The 24,216-nt window shown below is 35.4% G+C and overlaps 1 protein-coding gene across 6 annotated transcripts in view; it reads left to right on the top strand.

Annotated features, from left to right (window-relative positions):
* Positions 1 to 1,345: 1,345 nt before the first annotated feature.
* C24H14orf39 (chromosome 24 C14orf39 homolog) overlaps positions 1,346 to 24,216 on the top strand; it is a 44,837-nt gene continuing 21,966 nt past the window's right edge. Inside the window, exons 1-11 of one of the 6 annotated variants that reach the window (XM_070249186.1) lie at positions 1,346 to 1,584; positions 2,531 to 2,587; positions 2,677 to 2,733; positions 3,216 to 3,342; positions 7,252 to 7,341; positions 17,215 to 17,402; positions 17,498 to 17,540; positions 19,287 to 19,407; positions 20,388 to 20,476; positions 21,916 to 22,049; positions 22,766 to 22,842. In XM_070249186.1, coding sequence (XP_070105287.1) covers positions 2,539 to 2,587; positions 2,677 to 2,733; positions 3,216 to 3,342; positions 7,252 to 7,341; positions 17,215 to 17,402; positions 17,498 to 17,540; positions 19,287 to 19,407; positions 20,388 to 20,476; positions 21,916 to 22,049; positions 22,766 to 22,842 — 975 coding nt within the window. In that variant the 5' untranslated portion in view covers positions 1,346 to 1,584; positions 2,531 to 2,538. Of the gene's footprint in view, positions 2,177 to 2,530; positions 2,588 to 2,665; positions 2,734 to 3,215; positions 3,343 to 7,251; positions 7,342 to 17,214; positions 17,403 to 17,497; positions 17,541 to 19,286; positions 19,408 to 20,384; positions 20,477 to 21,915; positions 22,050 to 22,765; positions 22,843 to 24,216 lie in introns of all 6 variants that reach the window. The other 5 variants (XM_070249185.1, XM_070249188.1, XM_023627842.2 and 2 more) reach the window with 5 other exon arrangements.

Genomic DNA, 24,216 nt, shown 5'->3' with positions numbered 1-24,216 from the left:
TTTGAGTAGGGAACAAGTGACACAAGGAAGTGTCTAGGAAGAATCCCCTCTGGCAGTAGTGGCAGTTAACATAAGATCAAATCTGTAGAGCAGTTGTGGTAGTGGTGGTAACCGAAGCATTTCATGCTGGTGGTAGTAGTGTGAGCTGCAGCTCTTGGTTGTGGGTATGGTGCTTTGACCACCAGTTCTATGATATAAGTTTGGGCATTGCTCCTTGCTCTGTTGCCTCTGAGCCTGGGGATTTTGTAATAGCAGTATCCTTTTAACAAATCTGACTTTTTTCTTAAATCAGCCAGAATCAACTTCTGCTGTTTCCCACTAAGGACTTGGATTGATATGAGAAGTCTGGGCTAGAGATATACATTTATGAGTTATCTGTATACTGATTGTATTGGAAGCTGTGGACAGGAATGAGATTACTTAAAGTTGGAAGACAAAATGAGAAAAAGGCTAGGATTCAGCCTAAGAAATTTATAACATTTAATAACTAAGTAGAAGAAGATGAACTTGAAAGAGGAGATATAAATTATTAGAGAGAGGAGAAAAATCAGGTAAATACTGTATCTTAGAAGCCAAGATGATGTTGATTCTCACTTTACGTTTGAGGAGATTGAAGCTTAGGTTAGAAATTTGCTCAAAGTTTTGACTTAACAAATGACAGAACCAGAAGTTGAATTTGTATCTGACTAAAAGACTGTTTATAGAGTTGATTGGATGTATACAAGGGATGTATCAAAGAAAAAAATCAACAAGACTTTGTGAATAATTAGTTATAAGAGATGAAGGGAGTAATGAGTCATATAAGATACCAACTTTTCGTGTATTTATTTTGGGAGAATTATTTGTCACTGAGACAGGTATGTTAGAGGAAGAGGAAGAGATAATTTTGCATTTGGATCAGATTGAACCCAGGTTGATGAAAAGCATGTAAATATAAATATTTGGATAACTCTCAGATAATAGGATAGGACTGTAAATATGGATTTGGGAGTTTTAAATGCAGAAGTCATAACTGAAGTCATTATGGATGTAATATCCGAAGAAAAGAGTATAGAGAAGGGTAGAGTTAAAGAAAAAGCTTTGATACGAATCCATACTTGGGTACTGATGGTGAGAGGGAAAGAAGTAGAAGCCAAAATCAGGAAGGCAGGTAGGAAAAGTAGGAGAACTAGAACAAGTTTTGAAAAATGCTGAAGGCAAAATTGAATTTTGGTGATTGACGCGAGTGCTTTTTACTACGACGTTCAAGTTAATATTAATTTTATTGCTGTTCTCCAAAATACTTTTTAAACTCTTACGTTACAAGAGGAATGAATAGTCAAAAAACACTTGTCTTCGACACAACGGGAGAGCACGGGCGAGGCTCGCTCCTCCCGTCGGGGCCGTGCTCTGCCTCCAGGGCCCGCTCGGGGTCGCGAGGAGCGGTGCCGGCTTCCCGGCGGGAAGGGGCGGTCCCCGCACGGCTGGTCTCGCGGGGAGTTAGATCTCGCTCTCCGCGCGATCTGCCGCTCCCGCCGCGGGCGTCGCGTGGCCGAGGGGGCGTCGGGCCGGTCAGGGTCGGGACCTGTCGTCGCGTCCCCTGAGGTCGGGACACCGAGTGGAGGGAGCCTGGGAGGGCAGGGCGTGGCCGTCCGAGTCCCAGAGGGGCGGTGAGGTGGGACAGGGAGCTGCGTGTGGCGGTTGCTCCCTGGGCAGGGGCTGTGAGGGGCTGGGGGCCAGCCGGCCGTGTCCCTGGAGGACGGCCGCAGGTCGCGCGTTCTGGGCGCTTCCCGGCGCGTGGCCTCGTCGTCGGCCACGCGGTCCCCCGAAGCTGTGGGCGCCGCCGTCGCGCGGCTGGGGTGTTGGGGGCGGGCTCGGGCGAGGGGACGCGAGTAGCTGTGGAGTGTCGTCCGCGAGCGAGCTGCCCGCTTCAGAGTGCGCGGGAAGGCCCCGCCTCGAACCCGCGGCGGCGAGCGCTCCGCGACCGGGCGGTCCTGTGAAAACTCCGCTGTCTGGATGTTTGGCGGTGAACTCCTAAGTGTACAGCTGCGCTGTCCCTGTAGGGTTTACCTCGCTGTGGGGGTAGGACTTTCTTTACAATCTTGCTACGCCGAGAAAGGACCATTCCGAGTGGTCTTCATTTTGAAGGGCAGATCCTCTTGGGAAATCTGGGCGTCTGTGGAGCCCGGACTACGCGGTAACATTGCAACACCACGTCCCCGCCCCCAGTCTCAGCCGGGCCGCGACGAGTTTAAGTGGGGACCGCTGGCCCGCGCCGGAGGGCCTCCCCCTCCCGGCTCCCCTCCCCCTCCCGGTGCCCCTCCCCCTCCCGCCTTCCCTCCCCCCTCCCCCTGCCGCTCCCCCCTCCCCCTGCCGCTCCCCCTCCCCCTCCCCGTACCCCTGGTCCCCCTCCCCCTCTCCCCTCCCCCCTCCTGGCCCCGCCCACGTGCGTTTGCAGCGGCACCGGGTTCACAGGGTGGGTGGTGAATAGTAGCTGCTGTGCGTACAACTTCAGAAAATCCTTCCTTATAATTTTTTTTTTTAAACATAGTATCCAAGATGGATGACAACCTATTTGTCAGTTTGGACAGACTTTTGCTAGAATTTGGTAGGTATGAAAAGAAAATAAAGAAATAGATAACTATTTGTATTATCACTTGACATTTTAACAATGAAGTCACAAAAGAATTATTTTAGTTTTCCAGTATGAGCAAGATATAAGTACTAAAGAAGATATGATTCAGCGAATTAATAGTAAGTAGTTTTGCATGATAAAGATATTTTAGTTTTTAAATTATTTATGGCCTATAAGATAATATGCAGTTGCCTTGTTTAGGGCAACTTATCGTTGGTGTTATAACTTCTGTGCCAGTTCTATCCAGTGACTAATAATGAGCTATTTACCCTATCTGTAGTTTTTCAATAATCAATTTTTGTGTTCAGCGTTTAATTATTTTATGTTGAAGAATTTTGCTTTAAGCAGAAATGACCTCTTAAGTGCAATTGAGAATGTTATTTTTCTCAAATTACGCAGATTATTTCAAACATTTGAATAAAAATTTTAAATCTTTTTAGAAATCCCCAGAGGTCAGGAGCCGGGATTGATGGAAGCCACATTTTCAGGAATAATAATTCTGAAAAATAATATTATGAGTGAAATGGCAAAGTATATTACATATTACATAGTTACAAATTATGATTTCTACCTGAAGAAAATAAATATTTCTTCTTTCCAGAATGTGTTGAAGATATTAAGGAAAACAAAGCAACTATTTGTAAGATACATGAAACTATAAATACAACAGATGAAGAGATTGGTCATTACTGTAAACATAGTAAGGAGATCAAAGACAACTGTAGTAAGTAAGTATTTGAAAGAAATGAGCTTTCGGTAATTGTCACTAGATTCTTTTATTCAAGGTTTCTGAGTTTATAGTTGAAGACACTGTTGCTTTAAAGTAGAATTTTGTATTAGAAAAATGATGAATCAGATCTTCAGTTGCCGTGTTACGTGCCACTGTGGAAAGGGATCCTGAGAGGTTCAAAAGAAAGATAGAAGTGAGTACTGTATGATCTAATTCAGATCCAATTAGTCTAAATACATAATTTTGAATAATCTGGACTCAGTATATAAAATTCCTACTAAATAGATAAATTTGAAATAATTTCTGTCTTCGTATTTTCAAGATCTTATTTTTGTTTGGGGAATCTAACCTAAAATTAGTAGCTTTTCAAAATAAAAGTTTTCAATATGTTACGAATTCTTTCAACATGGCTTCAGCTTCTGGATTCTGCTGGTTAAATCTGTTATAAAACAAACACATTTTGAAACAAAGACTTGTTAATGTAACTTTATTGTATATTACAGATACTTAGAAAAATAAAACGTGGCAGTTTTCTATACTTAATTTTATGTGGACCATTGTCTTTGTATTTAGTACTATACTTTAGAATCATACTTGTTTCAAAATATTTTTTTACTCTAAATTTTAGTAAGCCTTTTTGGCTTTTCCCCATTACCTTTTTTATACTGGTTTAAAAATTTTATAAAAGTAGCACATACCTAGTATAAAAGTTTAAAAACTATACAAATATATGGAGTAAAAAGCTTTTCCCTGACTGCAATCCCCATCCCCACCCTGTCTTCTTCCTTAGAGGTGATCACTCTTAATGGTTGTACCGTTTCAGAACTTTTTCAATGAATATTCAACACCATTATTACATATACTTATATACACATCTATTTACATAGCTATCTTTCCTTTTTACCAAAGTGGGATCATACCATACTTATTCTTCAAATTGTTTTTTTAATTTAACAATATACAATGTAAATGATACTGCATGTATAATGATTATGTATAGATTTCATTCTCTTTTAACAGCTCCATAGTATTTTATTCTGTTGATGTATCGTAAGTTATTTAACTTTGCTCTTATTAACAGACATTTAGGTTGTTTCCAGTTTTTCCCTGTTATAAGCAACATGTACAGGTAATCCTTCCACATTTATAGACCTGTTGCTACAGAATGAACTCCTAGAAGTGAAATTGCTAGATCAAAGAGTATGCACGTTTAAACATTTGATGGATAATGCCAAACTGCTCTCCAAGAAGAGCATACCAATTTATAGTCCCACCAACAGTGTGTGTTCCTATTCCCTCACACCCTTGCCGACAATGGAGTTATCAATGTTTGCATGTTTTGGGAATCTGATCAACAAAAAACTATATATTGTTGAACTTTTCCTTTTATTTTCATTTAGATTTTATTGTAGTAGGTTTTACTAGTGGTTTCTCTCAATTAGCTGCATTGGGTCCTGGAAAAGTACTGATGGTTTCCACTTAGAACCTGCTTTGTCCAAATGCACTGTACTTTATACAAGCTTAATCTCTGCTGGGTTCTGAGGACGGTTAGTAGGATCTGTTCATTTTAATACCACGAATAACTCTAGTTCATGATTTCAGCATGCTGATTAAGAGATTTAAATGAGAAATATGGATTTATGAAAGTACTAGAGGAAAATATAGGTGACTATATAATTTTTGAGAGGAGAAGGCCTAAGTATGTCACCAAAGGTAGAAACCACATAGGAAACTGGATAAACACGGCTATATACAAACTAAACAGAAAAACATCCCGAAATGATATAAAAGGCAAAATGATAAGGTAGGAAAAATGTCAAATAAGGGCTAACTTTTAAAAATATAAAGTACTGGTGGAAATTAATAAGAAAAAGCAAAAGCCCCATTAGAAAAATGAGCAAAGACAGTAAACAGGTAGATACCAAAATGAAGAGATGTATGTCTAATAAACATGTAAACCAATGCTCAATCTTAAAATCAGACACCCAAATTAAAGCAATAATAAAATGCTGTTTTTTTGCCTTTAAGTTTTGCAAAAATTTAAATTAAGATAATACTCAGTGTTGTCCAGGGAGTAAGAAAATTACCTCTCTCATACGCTGTAGGAATATACAGTGGTGTAGACTTTTTGGATGACATGTCAGTATAGTTTTTAAAAAGTTATAAAAAATAAGCATGACTTTTGATTAAATGGTTTCATTTCTGATAATTTTTCCTAAGGAAATAATTAGGCATTCTCTCAAAGATGTAATGTACAATAAGGTATTTATTTCAGCCTTTTTTTTCTGATAGGAAAACACTGGCAGCATCTCTAATGTTCAACATTAGGTGATTGGTTAAATGAATTTTGGTGTATCAGTATGAATAAACAGTAGGCAGCCAATAAAATTATGATATGTCTATATTTATTGACATGGAAAGATGTTAACAATATATTACAAATTGAACAAAGCAATAAAACAACATTCATAGTATGAGCCCAATTTAGTAATTGTATATTTATATATAATTAGAAAAAGTCTAGAAATATGTATATCAAAATGCTTACAGTGAATATCTTTTCAGTGAACATGTATTACTTATGGAATTTTTTAATACTCGGAATATATGTATGTATAACCTTTGACCTTACAATTCCATTTTTGGGGAATATTTTCTAAGGCAACGATTAGATTAGACAAATATTTAAGTTCTGTTTACAATAGAGAAACTTAGTTTAAACAAAAATGGCCAAGAATAGGGCCAGCCCCAGTGGCCTAGTGGTTGAGTTTGGTGCACTCCACTTTGGCGGCCCAGGCCTGGTTCCCAGGCGTGGGCCTATGCCACTCATCTGTCAGTAACCATGCTGTGGCAAGGGCTCACATACAAAAAGGAAGACTGGCAACAGATGTTAGCTCAAGCGAATCTTCCTCAGCAAAAATCAGCAAAACAAAAAAGAGGCCAAGAATATGAGTATGGTTAGATAAATTATGGAACATAATGTATTTATTAAAACCTTTACAATGAATTCTTAGTGACAAGGAAAACGTGTATAATTTAAAAGCAAGTGATAAAGGAGGCTATATTGTTATATGTGAATATGATCTCAAAGATGTTAAAGTATATACTTATAGTAAAATCTGGAAATAATTTATTAAAACAATAGTAATTATTGTTTAGTGTTGAGAATATGGATGATAGTTATTTTCTTACGTATACTTTTCTGTGCTTCCAAAATGGGCATGCATACTTTTTGAATCTGAAAAAGTTAAAAAGATTAGAAAGGGCTAGAGGAAATATTTGAACAATATTTAGAATGGAAGCTGCCATGGTGTATGCTAACTTTAGATTTCTTACATTGGTAACATTCTTAGAGTCATAAAATGAAAAATGTATAAGATGAATCTTCGTTTTATTTTTACTATCTGATTTTATAATTCATTTTGGCCTAGTTTCTTTCTTTTAGTTCAGGACGGTATAACAACCTAACTTTCTAAGTTTCAAAGGAGAAAAAAGCCTCTCTTTACCTTTATCCTAACTCTTTGAATGCTTACTCCAAAAGAATTTCTTAGCCAAGATCTTAGAAGTAAGATGAGAAAGAAAGCCTGATGTTGGAGTGTTGCAGAGTATAGTCTAGAAATGCCATAGCAATGCACAGTCCAGCCATGCCACATTTATTTCTTTCCTAATCATGATTCCAAAGCAGGTTTTATGCAAGAATTCATGGATATTGATATTTGAGCATATGTATGATTGCGTGAATGGTGGTAGTGGTAGTGATGGGAGATGGGAATATTTTTCTTGATGTAAGCTTGTTTACTCCAGGAAGAGAAAGATGTGTTTATCTTTAAATGGTTACATTCATTTTTATCTCTTAGAATTTGTTTATCATTCTGAGATGCTAATTACAATATTTTTTTTTCTGTAGCTGGAAGCCAACATGTGATGTTTTTCATAAACATGAAGACTATATGCAGGACCAATTTACTATTTATCAAGAAACTGTTGAAAAAGACAAGTACAGTACATATATTAATTTAAACTTATCAATTCTATAAGTTAGTATTAATAGGATATGCTTTATAAAAATGTTAATTGAAAAATGTAGAAATTTTGTACACTGAGGGAGTGTTTTTGTTTTTTGCTTTTGCTTTTTAAAGTAAATCCAAGTGTTTTGGACTCTTTGGGTGCTGTTGGAGGCCTACTTATTTGTTATACAGCTCCAGCGAACCCTGGATGTGTTTAGATATGTCCTTAGATAGAAACTGTTTATTAGTAGCAATTATTATAGCAGAGTACTTAAATTAATAGTCTTCATGACTTAATTGTTATAGACAAACTTCTAGGGGAACAATTAGCTGTAGAATTACCTTATGAAAAATTTTGATTATTGACTTTTGAAGGTTGTTTTATATTAAACTTCTGTTTTTCAGAGTGCAAATTTAGTGAGGTATTATATCCTGATGGAGAAATACCTATCTTTGGTTTGTTTTATTATGTGTAAAATCACCTGGTCTTGGGGAATAAACATAATATAATGAATAAATATATAAACGAATATAAAATAAACAAGTGAATATAATGAAAGAAGGGGAAGGACTTTGAACACATAATATAACATTATAATTTCACTTAATTTAAAAAATTGAAATGTTTTTATTTTTAACATAATTGGACAAGAGCAGTATCTACTTTTATTTTTTATTGTATTTTTATTTATTTATTTTTTACTACTTTCCCCCCAGCTTTATTGAGATATAATTGGCAAATAACAGTGTTTAAGTTTGGTGTACAACAGGATGATTTGATACGTGTATATATTGTGAAATTATTACCACAATAAGGGTTAAGTAACACATCTATCACCTCACATAACTTCTATTTTTTTTGTAGTGAGAACATTTAAGGTTTAGCCTCTTAGCAACTTTCAAGTATATGATACGATATTATATTCACCATGCTGTATATTAGATCCCCAGAACTTATTCACTTTATAACTGGAAGTTTGTGGCCTTTGATCAACATCTCCTCTTTCCTCCACTCCCCAGCCCCTGGCAACCACTGTTCTACTCTCTATTTCCATGAAATTGGTTTTTTTTAGATTTTACATGTAAGTGAGATCATATGGTATTTATCTTTCTCTGTCTGACTTATTCACTTAGCATAATACTCTCAAGATCCATCCATGTTGTCACAAATGGTAGGATTTCATTCTTTTTTTGTGACTCATATTCCATTGTTTATATTTACACCACATTTTCATTATCCATTCATTTGTTGTTGGGCACTTAGATTGTTTCCATGTCTTGGCTATTGTTAATAATGCTTCAATGAACATGGGGGAGCAAATATCTCTTTGAGATTGTGATGTGATTTCCTTCGAATATATGCCCAGAAATGAGATTGATGGATCATATGGTCATTCTATTTTTAATTTTTTGAGATATTTCCATACTGTTTTCTGTAGTGGCTGTACAAATTTACATTCCTACCACCAGTGCACAACGGTTCTCTTTTCTCCACATCCTTGCCAACACTTATCTTTTGTCTTTTTGATAACAGCCGTTCTAGCAGGTGTGAGGTGATAACTCATTGTGATTTTGACTTGCATATCTCTGATGATTAGTGATGTTGAGCATCTTTTCACTTGATTTTTGACCATCTGTATGTCTTCTTTGGGAAAAGGTCTATTCAGGTCCTCTGTCCATTTAAACTTAGATTATTATCTTTTTGCTATTGGATTGTATGAGTTCCTTAAATTCATTCCTAAATATTTTATTGTTTTTGCTGCTATTGTAAATGGGATTGTTTTCTTTATTTCTTTTTCAGATGGTTCATTGTTAGTGTATAGAAATGCACCTGATTTTTGTATGTTGGTTTTGTATCCTAAAACTTTAGTGAATTTGTTGATTAGTTCTAATAGTTTTTTGGTGAAATCCTAGAGTTTTCTATATATAAGATTATGTCGTTTGCAAACAGACACCATTTTACTTCTTTTTTTAATTTGGATGCCTTTTATTCCTTTTTCCTGCCTAATTGCTCTAACTAAGACTTTTAGTACTATGTTGCATAGGAGTAGTGAGAGTGGAACCCTTGTCTTTCCTGATTGTAGAGGAAAAGTTTTCAGCTTTTCATCATTGAGTAGGATGTTAGTTGTGGGCTTGTCATATATGGCCTTTATTACATTGAGGTATGTTCTTTCTATACCCAATTTGTTGAGAATTTTTATCATGAAAGGGTGTCGAATTTTGCCAAATGCTTTTTCTACATCTATTGAGAGGATCATATCATTTTTATCCTTCATTCTGTTAGTGTGGTATATCGTGTTTATTGATTTGTGTATGTTGAACCATCCTTGCACTCCAAGGATAAATCCAACTTGGTTATGGTGTATGAGCCTTTTAATGTGCTGTTGAATTCTGTTTGCTAGTATTTTGTTGAGAATTTTTGCATCTATATTCATCAGGGATATTGGTCTGTAGTTTTCTTTTCTTAGCGTCCTTTTCTGACTTTTCTTTTCTCTAGTGTCCTTATCTGACTTTGATGTCAGGGTAATGCTGGCCTCGTAAAATGAGTTGAAAAGTGTTCCTTCCTCTTCAGTTTTTTGGGAGAATTTGGGAAGAATCCGTATTAATTCTTCTTTAAATGTTTGGTACAATTTATTAGTGAAACCATCTGGTCCTGGGCTTTTCTTTGTTAAGAGTTTTTTAATTACTGCTGCAATCTTCTTACTAGTAATTGATCTTTTCAGATTTTCTATTTCTTCATGATTCAGTCTTAGTAGGTTGTATATTTCTAGAAATTTATCCATTTCTTCTAGGTTATCTAATTTGCAGTCATGATTGTTCATAGTAACTAACCTCTTATGATCCTTTGTATTTCTGTGGTATCAGTTGTAATATTTCCTCTTTCATTTATAATTTTTTTGAATCCTCTTTTTTTTCCTTGGTTAGTTGAGCTAACGGTTTACAAATTTTATTTATCTTTAAAAAAACCCAACTCTTTATTTCATTAATTGTTGTTTCTATTGTCTTTCTTGTCTCTATATTTATTTCTACTGTAATCTTTGTTATTTCTTTCCTTCTGCTAATTTTCAGCTTACATTGTTCTTTTTCTAATTCCTTGAGGTGTAAAATTAAGTTGTTTATTTGAGATCTTTCTTTTTTTTTTAATGTAGGCATTTATTGCTATAAATCTCCCTCTCAGAACTTCTTTTGCTGCATCCCATAAGTTTTGGTATATTGTGTTTTCATTTTCATTTGTCTCAAGATATGTTTTGATTTCTCCTTTGATGCAATGTTATTCAGTAATGTGTTGTTTAATTCCTATGTATTTGTGAGATTTTCCATTTTCCTCCTGCTATAAATTTCTAGTTTTATATCATTGTGGCCAGAACAGATCTTACTATAATTTCAATCTTCATAAATTAGTTAAGCCTTGATCTGTTGCCCAATATATGATCTATCCTGGAGAATATTCCATGTGTACTTTAGAAGAATGTGTATACTGCCGTTGTTAGATGGAATGTCCTGTATATGTCTCTTAAGTCCATTGGTTTATAGTGTTATTCCAGTTAATTATTTCCTTATTAATTTCTGTCTGGATGATCTTTCCCATGTTGAAAGTAGGGTATTGAAGTCCTCTACCATTATTGTATTGTCTTCTATTTCTCCCTTCAATTCTGTTAATATTTGCTTAAAATATTTAGGTTCTCCAGTGTTTGGTACATATATATTTGCAATTGTTATATCCTCTCAGTGATTTGACCTCTTTATCATTATATAGTGACCTTCTTGGTCTCTTGTGACTGATTTTGACTGAAAGGCTCTTTTATCTGATATAAGTATAACCACTTCTGCTCTCTTTTTGTTACCATTTGCATGGAACTTCTTTTTCCATCCCATCATATTCAGCCAATGTGTATCCTTAAAGCTAAAGTGAATTTCTTGTAAGCAGCATATTGTTGGATTTTGTTTTTTTAATCCATTCAGCCACTCTATGTCTTTTGAATTTAGTCTGTTTACATTTAAAGTAATCATTGATAGCTAAGGACTTATTATTGCCATTTTAGTTGTTTTCTCATTTTCTTTTTTAGTTCCTTTCTTTCTCTGTTGCTGTCTTCCTTTGAGACTTATTTTTTGTAGTGCTATGCTTTGATTCCTTTCTCTTCATCTTTTGTGGATCTACTATAGGTTTTTTTTTCATAGTTACCATGAGGCTTACATATAATATTGTACAGATGTAACAGACTGTTTTAAGCTGATAACAGCTTACCTTCAATTGCATATAAAAACTCTACACTTTTATTTCTCCTCACCCTACCTTGTATGCTGTTGATGTCATACTTTGCATCTTTTTATATTGTGCATCCATTAAAAAATTATTGTTGCTATAGTTATTCTTTATATTATTGTTTTTATACTTTAATACTAGAGATAAAAGTGGTTTACATCTATCATTTTTTATATTATTGTTTTTAAACTTTTATATTAAAGATAAAAGTGAATAACACAGTATCATTACAGTATTATGGTATTCTGGATTTGACTATATATTCACCTTTACCATTGAATTGTTTACTTTTATATGTTTTTGTGTTGTTACTTAGCATTCTTTCCTTTCAAATTGAAAAACTCCCTTTAATATTTCTTTTGAGGCAGATCTAGTGGTGATGAGCTCCCTTAGCTTTTGTCTGGGAATGTCCTTATCTCTCAAGGACAGTTTTGCTGGGTATAGTATTCTTGGTTGGCAGTTTTTTCTTTAAGCACTTTGAATGTATGATCCTGTTCTCTCCTGGCCTGCAAGGTTTCTGCAGGGAAATCTGATAATGTTATGGGTGTTCCCTTATTGTGATGAGTCATTTTTCTCTTGGTGCTCAAAATTTTCTCTTCATCTTCGACTTTTAACATTTGGATTATAATGTGTCTTGGAGTAATCTTTGGGTTGATCTTGCGTGGAGTCATTAGAGCTTTCTGTACCTGGATGCCCATCTCTTTCCCAAGATTTGGGAAGTTTTCAGCTATTATTCTTTAAATAAGTTTTCTGCCTCTTTCTCTCACTCTTCTCCTTCTGGGACTTCCATGATGTGAATGTTCACTCATGTAGCAATGTTCCAGAATTCATGGAGATTTTCTTCACTCTTTTTCATTCTTTTTCTTTTTGTTCCTCCAACTGGCTAATTTCAAATGAACTGTATTTGAGTTTACTGCATCTGTCTTTTGCATAATCAAGTCTGTTGTTGATGCTTTTTATTGAATTTTTCAGTTCTATCATTGTATTCTTCAGCTCCAGGATTTCTGTTTGGTTCTTTTCTATGGTTTCTTTTTTTTTTTAATTAAACTTCTCATCTTGTTCATGCATTGTTTTCCTGATTTTCTTTAGTTGTCTGAGTTGTCTTCCTTTTATTGAGTTTCTTTAAGATGATTATTTTGAATTCTTTCTAAGGCAAATTGTAGAGCTCCATTTCTTTGTGGTCAGTTACTGAAACTATTACTTTTCTTTGATGCTGTCCTGTTTGCCTGATTCTTCATGATCTGTGTAGACTTGCATTGATGTCTGTGCACTTGAATGAACAAACACCTCTTCCAGTCTTTAAAGACTGATTTTGGCAGGTAAAGACCTTCTCCTGTTGGTTTCCTGGGCTGGTGGAATTACCTCTCGAATTGCCGTCATGCTAGGTTGAAGCTGGTTTTGAGGCTGTTGCTGGGTCTGCAGTGGGATCCACAGTTCGTGTGCTTGTAACCAGCGGCTCAGGCAGGTATGAATCCTGTCTGGTCCCTGGGTAGATGAGACTGTGTCTAGTACCTTGGTTAGTAGGATAGCACTGGGACAAGCAGACAAGGGTTCCATAGTTGAGTCCTCAGTTAACAGGCCTCTTACCAAGTGTGTGGACAGGTGTGGCTCCCATCGGGTCCCTGGAGGGGCTTCTGCCTGGTCACTGGATGGGTCCATGGGTGGTCAGCACTGGCCCTGGACTGTGGCTGAGAGGGGCTTGAATTGAGCCTGAGGGCTGTTTCAAGTTCCACAATCAAGATTGAGGCCTGCAGTCCTGGCTCTGGAGGCACAGATAAGAATATCTCCCACCAGGTCCCTGGGCAGGCTGGGCTGATCCCTAACAGCAGCTGGAGGGGCTGGAGCCAAAAATAGGGCCTTTTTGAGATCTCCAGGGGTAGATATAGGAGTATCTCCTTCAAGGTCCTTGGACCAGAGGGTCTGCTGGGGGCCCTCAGCAGTGAGGGGCCTAGAGCCAAGGATAGGATCCTGCAGGATCTGTGGGGGTGCAGATGGTAGTATCTCCTGCTGGAACCCTGAACCCTCAGTACTGCTGACAAACCATAACTGTTAGGGGCTGGAACCAAGTATAGGCCTTTTTAGGATTTTCAGGGGCAGAGGCAGGAGTGTCTCCTGCTGGGTCCCTATGCCAGCAAGACTCCAGTAACTGTGGCTGGGTTGGGCTGGAGCCCAGTTACAGGACCCTTTCAGAATCTACAGTCTGATGAGTTTGCAGGCTCACCTCTAGGGGCTCCCAGACTGTGGCCACAAGGGGCTGGAGTCAGTTCGTGGGCCACTTCAGGGTCTGCAGCCAGGACTAGGGTCTGTATGCTTATTACCTGACACATGGGTGGGTATGACTCCTCCCAGGTCCCTTGATGTATGGTGCTAGTGACAGACCAAAGCCAAATGGGACTGTAGCTGAGTTCTCTGGGATACAGAGCTGTTTCTAGGTCTCTAGCCAGGACCGTAGTCAGTGAGTTAGCCACCAGGATGCGAGCTTGCCTTCTCAAAATGGCTCTCCTCAGTCTGGGACTGTACCAGGGTTTCACAGTCTCCTACCTGGATCCCAAAGCTCCCACAACCTTTTGTCCCTGGATGGAGGCCACATTATTATTGTTGATGGACTGATATGCACAAGCAATGTTTTATTCTGCCATTTTGCTGACATCACTTCTATTTTTATATTTTAATTAAAAACACACACACAAAACTTAGAATGCAATTCTCTTTATATTCAAAGATGGGTCTTAAGAGAAGGTAGGGACTGAAGGTATAGATTTGGGCTTCATTGGCATTTGAAATCATAGAAATAGATGAACTTCCAAGGGAAATGTATAGAGCAAAAAGAAGTAGAAGCTAGAGTATATAATCATCCAAGGAATAGGCAGAGGGTGGAATTAGTGAAGGAGACTGTTACTTTGTCATTATAGACCCTGTTCCAATCCAAAAAAAGGATTCGAGATGATTTGTATAAATAATACCGTAGTGTTAGCAGAAAACTAGATATAAAAATCAAAGCTACAGGGAAGTAAGGATAATATAGGAAGATGAAGCCTTTGCTTAGGATAGAAATTCATACTGTATGGTCTTGCACATTTGTTGGACATAGGCACAAATTAGGCTTTAAAATTCCTCGTAGTAGACAAGGCATTGTGGAAATGTGATAGGTTTGAGATTCAGAGTATTCGTGTAAAAAACAGTTCAATTGCTTAAGATAAGCAGAGGTTTTTCCTGGTACTGAGACTTGAAAGAAATTTCTCCCATGAGTTCCTCACAAAGGGGAACTTAGGCAATGTGGTAGTGAATATCTGCAGTGGCCTCCCCCAAATAAACACAATATATATTACTGCTTCTTATAACGTCTCTCAATGCAAGCCATGGCTATAAAATATTGTTTAAAAAATGCTTCTATGAAGGACTCAAGCAAACCAGTCCAAATACTACCTCTCTGATAATGTTTTTGTGGATGACTTAGCCAGAGGTATTAAGGTGAAAACAGCTATATCTTTCTTTTTTAAATTAGCCATGTATCAGTTGATTGACTTGATGATGAATACCAGGCATTTATAAAAGGAAAAGTGTCCATTTGTTGCTATTATAAGTAATGAAGGAGGTAGAAGTACCAGCTACTTGTTTTTGCTAATCTCCCCTTCCTGTCGCAGGCATTTGCAAAGACTAGTATTGCTGGCCACAGATGAGATAATAGTGGTTCATGACTTGGCTATGCTGGGATCTGCCAAAGTTCGTGTACAGAGTATCTTAGAAGAGAGGGCGTGAATATACAATAGGAACAGGATAGATGTGGTATGCTAATCTCATCTGGAACTGGTGACCCAGACTTAGTTTTCTTATATTTATATCCCTCCTCCCAGGACCATTTCTTCAAGAGGTGGGGGCTTAATTAGCAAATATACATTAGAGGAATAGGAGCTTGTTTTGGGCTCAACTGCCTTATCTTGCTAAAGGGGACAGAGTTTAGTAATATTAAGAAATTAAAACATTCTGGGGCCGGCTCTGTGGCCGAGTGGTTAAGTTCGTGTGGCGGCCCAGGGTTTGGATCCTGGGTGTGGACACGGCACCACTCGTCAGGCCACGTTGAGGCGGCGTCCCACATCCCACAACTAGAAGGACCTGCAACTAAGATATACAACTGTGTACGGGGGTGGTTTGGGGAGATAAAGCAGGAAAAAAAAAAAAGATTGGCAACAGTTGTTAGCCCAGGTGCCAATCTTAACAACAACAACAAAAAAATTAAAACATTCTTAAGATTCAGACCTGCTGACCAATATAAGGTTGTTATTCTTACTTTTCTTCTCCCTCTTCAGGCAGTTTATTAATACTTCTTTTTCTTTTCTCGTCTGCTAATGAGATAATCATTACAGTATCTTTTAGGAAATTCCTCTATATAGTATGGCTTGATTTAGAAAATTTATAAAATTTTGAGGAACATAAGGGCTGTATATTATTAGAAAAATTTCTATGAATATTATTTCTTGAAACTAAGTATTTGATAAGAATTGGGTAAAAAGAGGATCCAAGAAAATGTTTTCTATGGTGAACCTGGCTTGAACATTTTTAGTGTTGTAGACCAGAATTGGCAAACTTTTATAACAGGTCAGATACTAAATATTTTAGGCTCTGTGGACTATACAGTCTCTGTTGTAACTATTCAACTCTGCTATTGTGTTGCAAGAGCAACTTTAGACAATACATAAGTGAATGACTGTTCCATTAAAACTTTATTTATGGACATTACAGTTTGAATTTCATGTAATTTTAATGTGTCGTGAAATCTTCTTCTTTTGGTTTTTTCAATCATTTAAAACTGTAAAAACCATTCTTAGCTCATGGGCCATACAGAAACAGGTGGCAGGTTAGATCTGGCCCTTAGGTTATCGTAACTGACCCCTATCGTAGATCAAGCAAAGGTCAAATGAGAAGGAAGAATTAATATCTTTTTGCAAAAGAAAAAATTAACCATCCCACTCAAGACTTGTGCCTAAGTAGACGACCACTCACCTCTACGTGAGTTGAACTGGAGGAGTTCCTCCAAACAGTGCTGAAGTTTTCTTCATAAAATACTTACGGGGTGTACAAGAATGATTGTGAACTCAGAGTTCTAACACACAGAACATGACTTCATGTGATAATTTTAGCGTAGAAAATTGAAGGAGATTTAAGAAGCATAGTTACAGAGGTTGCTGATCTGGGGAGAGTAGAGACTCAGAACTCAGGGAAGATAGAAATTCAAGAAGTGATGAAAAGAACCAGGTTCTGCAGTGTCAGTTAGGATGAGAACTAACAAGAGATCACTGAATTGGACAAATTAGATCATAGGTGACCTTAGGAAAGATAGTTTCACTAGAGTGGTGGGAGTGGAAGTTAAATGAAGAGGATTAAAGAGTGAATAACTGAGATAGTGAATAAAAACAGTAGAGAGTTGAAAAGTGTGATGGAGTTAAGGAAAATCTGAAGGGCAGACAGTATTGAGGGAAGCAGGGATAAGTAGATATTTGACTTGTCTTTTATGCTTAATTTAGTAAACTTTAACAAGTGCTGTTTAGAAAGTTTTAAATATACTCTTCTTATAGTTCATCATTTATTTTAATTTTAACAGAAAAATGTACCATGGTTATATATGTCAGTATAAAGATGTTTTGAAGCAATACCAACTAAAATACTCAGAAACACCCTTTTCACATGAATATTATGAGAAGAAAAGAGAACATGAAGAAATTCAAAACAGAGTGTTGGCATGTACTGAACAACTAAAAATGAATGAAACTATTTTTATGGAATTTCTAGGTATTAACATTTTTGTTATATATTATTTTAATTATGGCATTTTTGTAATGAAAAGAATATAATAAATCAGTCTAAAATATAATTTTTTTTTTCAGTTCCTGCTCCCTTTCCATCACGTACTAAATGGACATTACATATGTATCCACAATAGTATTTCTACTTAAAATTTTTATTAGATAAGTATTATTTCTGTATTGTGTTATTGTGTTTCCCTGGTGAGAATCACATGGATTTGTTTTTTAATTCAAAACTTTTAGAGGTTACTTTAAAGATCATCTGGAATTAGTTTTCATATATGTGCATGTGATCAGAAACAAAGCAATTTTAATGAGGTAAAGTGGTATATGGATCTGCCTTTAAGTGGCATGTCTTAGCAACCAAACCAATGAAAAAGTCATCTTGCTCTGTCTTACCAAAGAAAGAGTACCAATTAAATCAATTGATCATTACTTGTTAGGATGGAAGGTGGTGAGGTGAGTCACAATTATTCATTCATCTATAGAAATTCATTGGGTACCTACTTCGTGCCAGGCAATACTTGAGAAGATACAGAGCTTTCTTGCAAGGAGCTCACAGTTTAGTAGAGGAGACAGACATGTAAACAAGTAATTCTAATACAGTGGCATTGTATTAGATGCTTAAGCAATTCTTAATTGGTCTTAGTCTTGTCTCTTTGTCAAGAAGATCTTCCCTCATGATGAACTTGGAACTTTAATCCTCTTGCAACCGCCACAATCCTTCATATGCTCTCCTATCAGATTATAACTCCACAGATTGCACTAAATCTTCTTTATCCCTGCATTCTACCTTGCTTCATTCTGCTTCATCCTAAATCATCCTTTTAGCTCCTTTGCTGCTTGCTCTCTCGATGTTTGGGTTTTAGCTTATTCTGTTCTTAGTTGTTCATTTGCTGCCCACCTGTATTTTAACTTCTCAGTGAAAAGGGGTAGAGGCTGGTAGATGCTGAAGGTACAGCAGGGGTTTAGGGAGTTGGATGTAGGATGGGATGAGATGTAGGATTGTATGACAAACAAGAGGAAGTGAGGGAGATAGAATCGAAGATTAGAATTTAAATGTCTATGTATAAAAATTTAAATTGATACTTTTGATAACAACATAGCATTATAAATAATGTTCATCTGAAATTTTATGTCCTAGCATATAAATCACTTTGTGAGGCAGAATAGGAAAGGTCTGATAGGTTTTGTCTGGAGATTTTCCACTAGAAGATCACTACCAGTATCACTAGAAATAGTTCAGTAACCTATTCATTTTCAAGTTCTCCTAAATGGATTGTAGAGTAACCTGGGAAATTGTAGTAGCTAATAACCATGCAGGATGTCTGTTAACAGCTGAGAAATTCTCTACTTGAAGTTCAGTATAAATCCACTTTAAGCAGAAAGTCCAGATGGAAGATCTAGCTGTCTTCTGAGTTCTGCAGGGTGCCCTGAATAATCTTACACAGCAAGAAAAGGGAAATTGGGTGGACTTTTTATGTTGATTTTGGAACAAATAAATGATGGAAACACAAGGAGTTAAATTTGGACCTGAATTGATTATGTATTATTAGTCATACCAAATGACTAATAATAGCAAAAAACTACCCTATGAAAATATTTAACTGAAAGAAAAAATCCAAACAAATATTTCAGATGAAATGTTATTTTTAAGCTCAATATATAACATACATAAACAACAGATTGTCTTTGTCAGTTTGCCATATGTTTATATTAGCTTTACTTCTGTTTTCAGATACTGTTGTTATTATTGCTTATTGCTTATGTGGAAAACATATAAATAATGTTTCATAATATTATTTCTGATAAAGTATATATACTATAAATGTAAAATTTACTTGTGGAACAAAGTTCCTTAACATAAAAGTGTTAATTTGAGATATAAAACACAAGATATTCTTAAACTTGCCAACAATTTTTCCAAAAGTTCATCTGAATTGAAGAAAGAAGTAGATGAAATGGAAATAGAAATTAATTATTTAAACCAGGTATATATATTGTTACATGTTTCTAGTATTTGTATTAATGTGTAAGTGTAATGATATGTTAGTTGACTGTCTGAGAAGGGCTATTCTAAACAGCCTGGATATGGAGGAAAGCTTATGATAATTTATTTGTGTCAGATTACCTTTGGAGCCAAAATGTGTCTTAGCTATTGGGTATACTCAACTCTTGAGTTTTGGGGAATAGTTTAACTTTATTTGGGGGCCAAGGAAAGAAGATGAGGAAAGAACAGCATGTTGCTTAATAATAGGAATTTAAAGGCATTTAAAAAGCTACAACAGTGTTGTCATGAAAGAGAACAAGACTGTAAATGGTTTCAAGAACTTAATCTTGAAACGTTATGACTTTAATCTTTATACAACTAGGCTAGAACTAATATAGCCTTTAAGATTGATACTACATGATATTTTCTTGAATATATTTTTAGTTCATCTATTGAAATGTAGCTTTCATTGACAGGTATGAGAACCCATCAAAGTCACTTCCGAATTTTGAGGAAAAAACAATAGCTAATTTTCTAAATTTTTTGAAAATTGTGTTAAAGATGATATATTCATCATCATTGGTGTGAGGTTCCAAACAACAGTAATAGCATTTTAGTAATGAGAAGAAATTATACTTCCTTTAAAATATATGGTAACTAGGTCTCTATGTAGGAAATCAATGCTACTTGGCTTCTATTGTGTTTAAAAAAGAGGATGGAAATTCATTGAAATCTAGGTTTGCTAGTGGTGTTGTAAGGAAAAGTTAAAGGAGTATGACTTATTGTTAATTTTGACTCTGTTAATTGTTAATTTATTGTTAATTTTAGCAACTTTCGCTGAAAGCTAGCTAATACTACCAGAAATATAAACCTAGTGATTATATAGAAAAAATCATATTCATTAGTTAAGATAAAGCATATATTCCTTAATGCTTTGCAGATAATTACTTTGTTTTGCTTTGTCATTTTTCTTTTTAGCAGATTGCAAGACTTTATGAAACTAAGAATCTCTCAGAAACTTTGGAAGAAAAAAATAAAAATATAGAAAAGAAAAAGGAATTGAAAGAAAGGTATAGGTAAACTTTAAAATGGGATTTTATGTGAACAGGTATTCTGCATCTAAAACTTTGATTCTCTATTCTAACCCAAGCCACTAATATTTACACAGCATCAATATACATTTTTTGTGCAGGCTACTTTCTATTTATTTCTTAAGAAAAAGATTAATTTATACCTTTAAGTATTATGGACTAATATTCAAATCTGCTTGTTATTTAATGAGGCCAAGCGTAATGTATAGAGAGAAATAGGGTAGCAGCAGCACACTTGCTGTTCTGTAACCTGTCGGTTGTACATCTCATTCAGTTTTCCATGATGGGTCACCAATAGGAGTAAAATAAGAGAACAATGGTAAGAACAGCCATGTGTTTACCTTTTGATCACCCTGTCACCAGCTTGACCAGTTCTTCCTTTGCCTCAGAGAGTGAATGAGACAAAATGCTCCTGAATCTGTGGCATCATATGTTTCTTTGTCTTTCATCCTAATGATGATGAAATAGACATCAGTGGTGGAGACATTTTTTTTTAAAAAGGTTGATTTTGACTGTTACTGTGTGACAGAAAAATAGATGTATCGCTGTTGTTTCTGATAAACTTTCTACTTTTTTTCCTTCTGCCTATACCCTTTTTCATTCTTCTTAAATTCCTCTCCTTAGGCTCCATTGCTCTTATCCTCATTTTTCAACATACTCTCCCAAGTTAATTTCCCTGATCCCACTTCCTTGGATCTGTTATTTTCTTGATTCCCCCACTCCCACTTCTCACATCCATGATAAGATGTCTTTAATTTTGCAATGAAATTGATTAGAAAAATAGGTAAATGTACAGAATTTCACTTTGTTGACAACTTTTTAACATTACAAAAATTCTGTATATTGAGAGGAATTTATATAACTAGTCATTTTTACTTAGTATGTATTTTGATAGTTATTATCAAATAATATCATTATTTAAATTATTTAACTATGAATAATTAAAATTATTCCTTTAATTTAGAAAGAATTTAATGAAATTATTCTTCCAGTAAAAAACTTAAAAGACCCATTTATGATTGTAGTATTGCTTTAATGATTTCTATGTTCATGCTAGTTGAATAAATCTTTTTAAAGTTGGAAGTACTCCGAAATCTAAGGTATGCTATTTATGGATAAAGTTTTGGTTTAAAATGTTTTTGACATATTTAGAACATCTTTTAAAATGATTATATTTTAAAAATGAGAGTGCAGTATACTGAGAAGAGCACTGGGCTTAATCAGGAAAAGTGTGTCTTAGCTGTGACACTAGTTAAGTAATTTAATAATATTGGGAAGATCTGTTAAATTCTTTCAAACTCAGTTTCATTATCGGCAAAAGGAGGAGTTTTAACTATATATTAACTAAATATTTCTTCTAGCTTTAAAATACATTTTTTACTTAGCTAATATTTAATGTAATTCACTCTTCTCTTTAGAATTTTTGAAAAAGATGAACAACATATACTTACATTGAATAAAGCCCCTCAAAAAAGTCAATTATTTCTTCCATATGAATCTCAGAAATTGGTCAGACCAATAAAAATGCACTCTTCAGAACCAAAAGTTATAGGTACAGTATCTGTTTATTATTCAAAAACTTGGTTTTCTTTGCAAACACATAGAAGAAGAAATAGAAAGAAGCAATTTTAATTATTATTTGGTGTAGACAAGAACAAACTATACTGAAGAACTATAGATTGGGGAAAGTGATTCTTTGTGAGAGCAAACAAGATATGCCTTCTATATTTAAGTTCTTTCTCTTTAAGAGAGAAATTACTCACATGGTATTAAAAAGTGTTGTGGTCTGGTTACACAGTTGTCAGAGGAGGATGAATAATAATATATTTTTCATTTGAGAAGTTTTATTGTCAGTGTGATTAAAGTGGGTAGGAGACTTGTGTTAATGATATTTGTGATTTAGTCACTGAGATATTTGAATCATGTCTCATTCAGTGAATCTGCAGATTAGATTAACGACATTGTATTAGAGTAACTACATTGGCTGGTTTTTCCCCCTAGTCGTTAATAGCACCACTCTGTCTTCTTTGGTTTCCCATTATAAAGATGTATTTTTGTCAGCTGGTTTTCATTTTACATCATAGTTATTGTAATAACTACTGTATAGTAAGGAATTAAGAGTTATGTAACAATTTCATAATTCTGTGTTTTAAATTAAATACTCATATGACTTGATTTTTTAAATTACAAGGTTAAGTTAAATATTGGGTCATGACATTTGATTCTGTCTCTGGAATTGATTTGAAGTTATATAATTTAATAACCTAGATAAAAAGGAAGAAAGTTCTGTGAAGCAGTCAAAGCTTGCCAATATTGACTTCAGACAAAAAGAAAATGATACACAGGTAGGTATTTCTCTTTTAATAGTATAAATTAAATACTTTCTTGCATTAAATGAGGTATTGAATGTACCGCATTTAGGACATGGGTTTGTGTGTGTGTGTGTGTGTGAGAGAGAGAGAGAGAGAGAGAGAGAGAGAGAGAGGGAGAGAGAGATATGTTAAATCAGCCGTCAGTACAACCACAGGACCTAAAAAAACTTAAAAGAGTTTCAGTATGGCAGCCTGAGCATACCGTAGCTTTCTCATTTACTTCTAAAAATGATAGAAAAGATATTTTAACATACCAATCCCTGTACCCAGTAGACCAAAAACTGTGAGACATTTCTAAAGGAGGAAAACAAGATTGGATTGAAGAGGGAAATTGTGGTCCAGGACGTGCATAGAAGAATACTCATTGCAGGGACTGTGAATAGAGTAATTGTTTGGATTACTTCAGTGGGAGTTAGTTTAGTTAACACCTATTCATCTCATGTCTACTCTACCTTTGGCCAGGCATCAGCAACTGGATGACTGTCTCCAGGTGGAAGCAGTGAGTATAGGAGCTTGGGTTAGAGAGAGAGATGGAACTCTGGGGGTTCATGATGCTCATGAAGAACAATGAGCATACCACCCTGAAAGCTAGCTTCTGCTGTGGCAGATCTCTGTCTTCCCCCATTCTTCCTGAAAATAGTCCAGAGGGAAAATTTCTCAATGAAAAATATAATTGCTTCCTATTAATTCACAATTAATACAGCTATGGGGTAGTGGAGACCAAAGTAACTAGTGAAACTTATTAATTCTAAATATGTATTAATTATAAAAATTTTAAAATCTGATACTAAAATTCCAGATGGTATCAACGTGGGATGAAGGTGGGAAGATAAATGAGGGAAACAAAAGTTTACTCAAGTACTTTTTCACTTGGGGGTGGAGGTAGGGAGAAGATATGAATACTGATTAACTCTCTAAATTGTTGGAAAAATGTAAATTTATGCATGTATGTTGAACATTTAAGGATAATCAACGGAAGAGAATTTAATGTTAAGTTTTAAAACGGTAGGAAAAAAAAGATGAAACAAAGAAAACTTAGTCCAAGAAAAAGCAGGAATTGGATGGGGCAGGGAATAAAACAGTAAGAAAGCATTATAAATAGAAAACAAATAAGATACCAGAAATAATTGTGAACAAATCAGTCAGTAATCATAAAAATGTGACAGAGATGCTTCTGTGGGATATATAAACAACATATAGATATATACTATTAGAACAGCTGAAACAACTGGACAAATGAAGGCTGAAAATAAAAGGATGGGAAATATGTATCAGACAAATGCAAACAAAAACAAAACAGATAGAACAATACCATATAAAACAGAGTTCAATATAAAAAATGTTAAT

This window comes from Equus caballus, chromosome 24, assembly GCF_041296265.1.
Source record: "Equus caballus isolate H_3958 breed thoroughbred chromosome 24, TB-T2T, whole genome shotgun sequence".
Classification (NCBI taxonomy): domain Eukaryota; kingdom Metazoa; phylum Chordata; class Mammalia; order Perissodactyla; family Equidae; genus Equus; species Equus caballus.
Note: the sequence above shows the minus strand (reverse complement) of the source record. Positions and strands in the feature narration are given on the sequence as shown.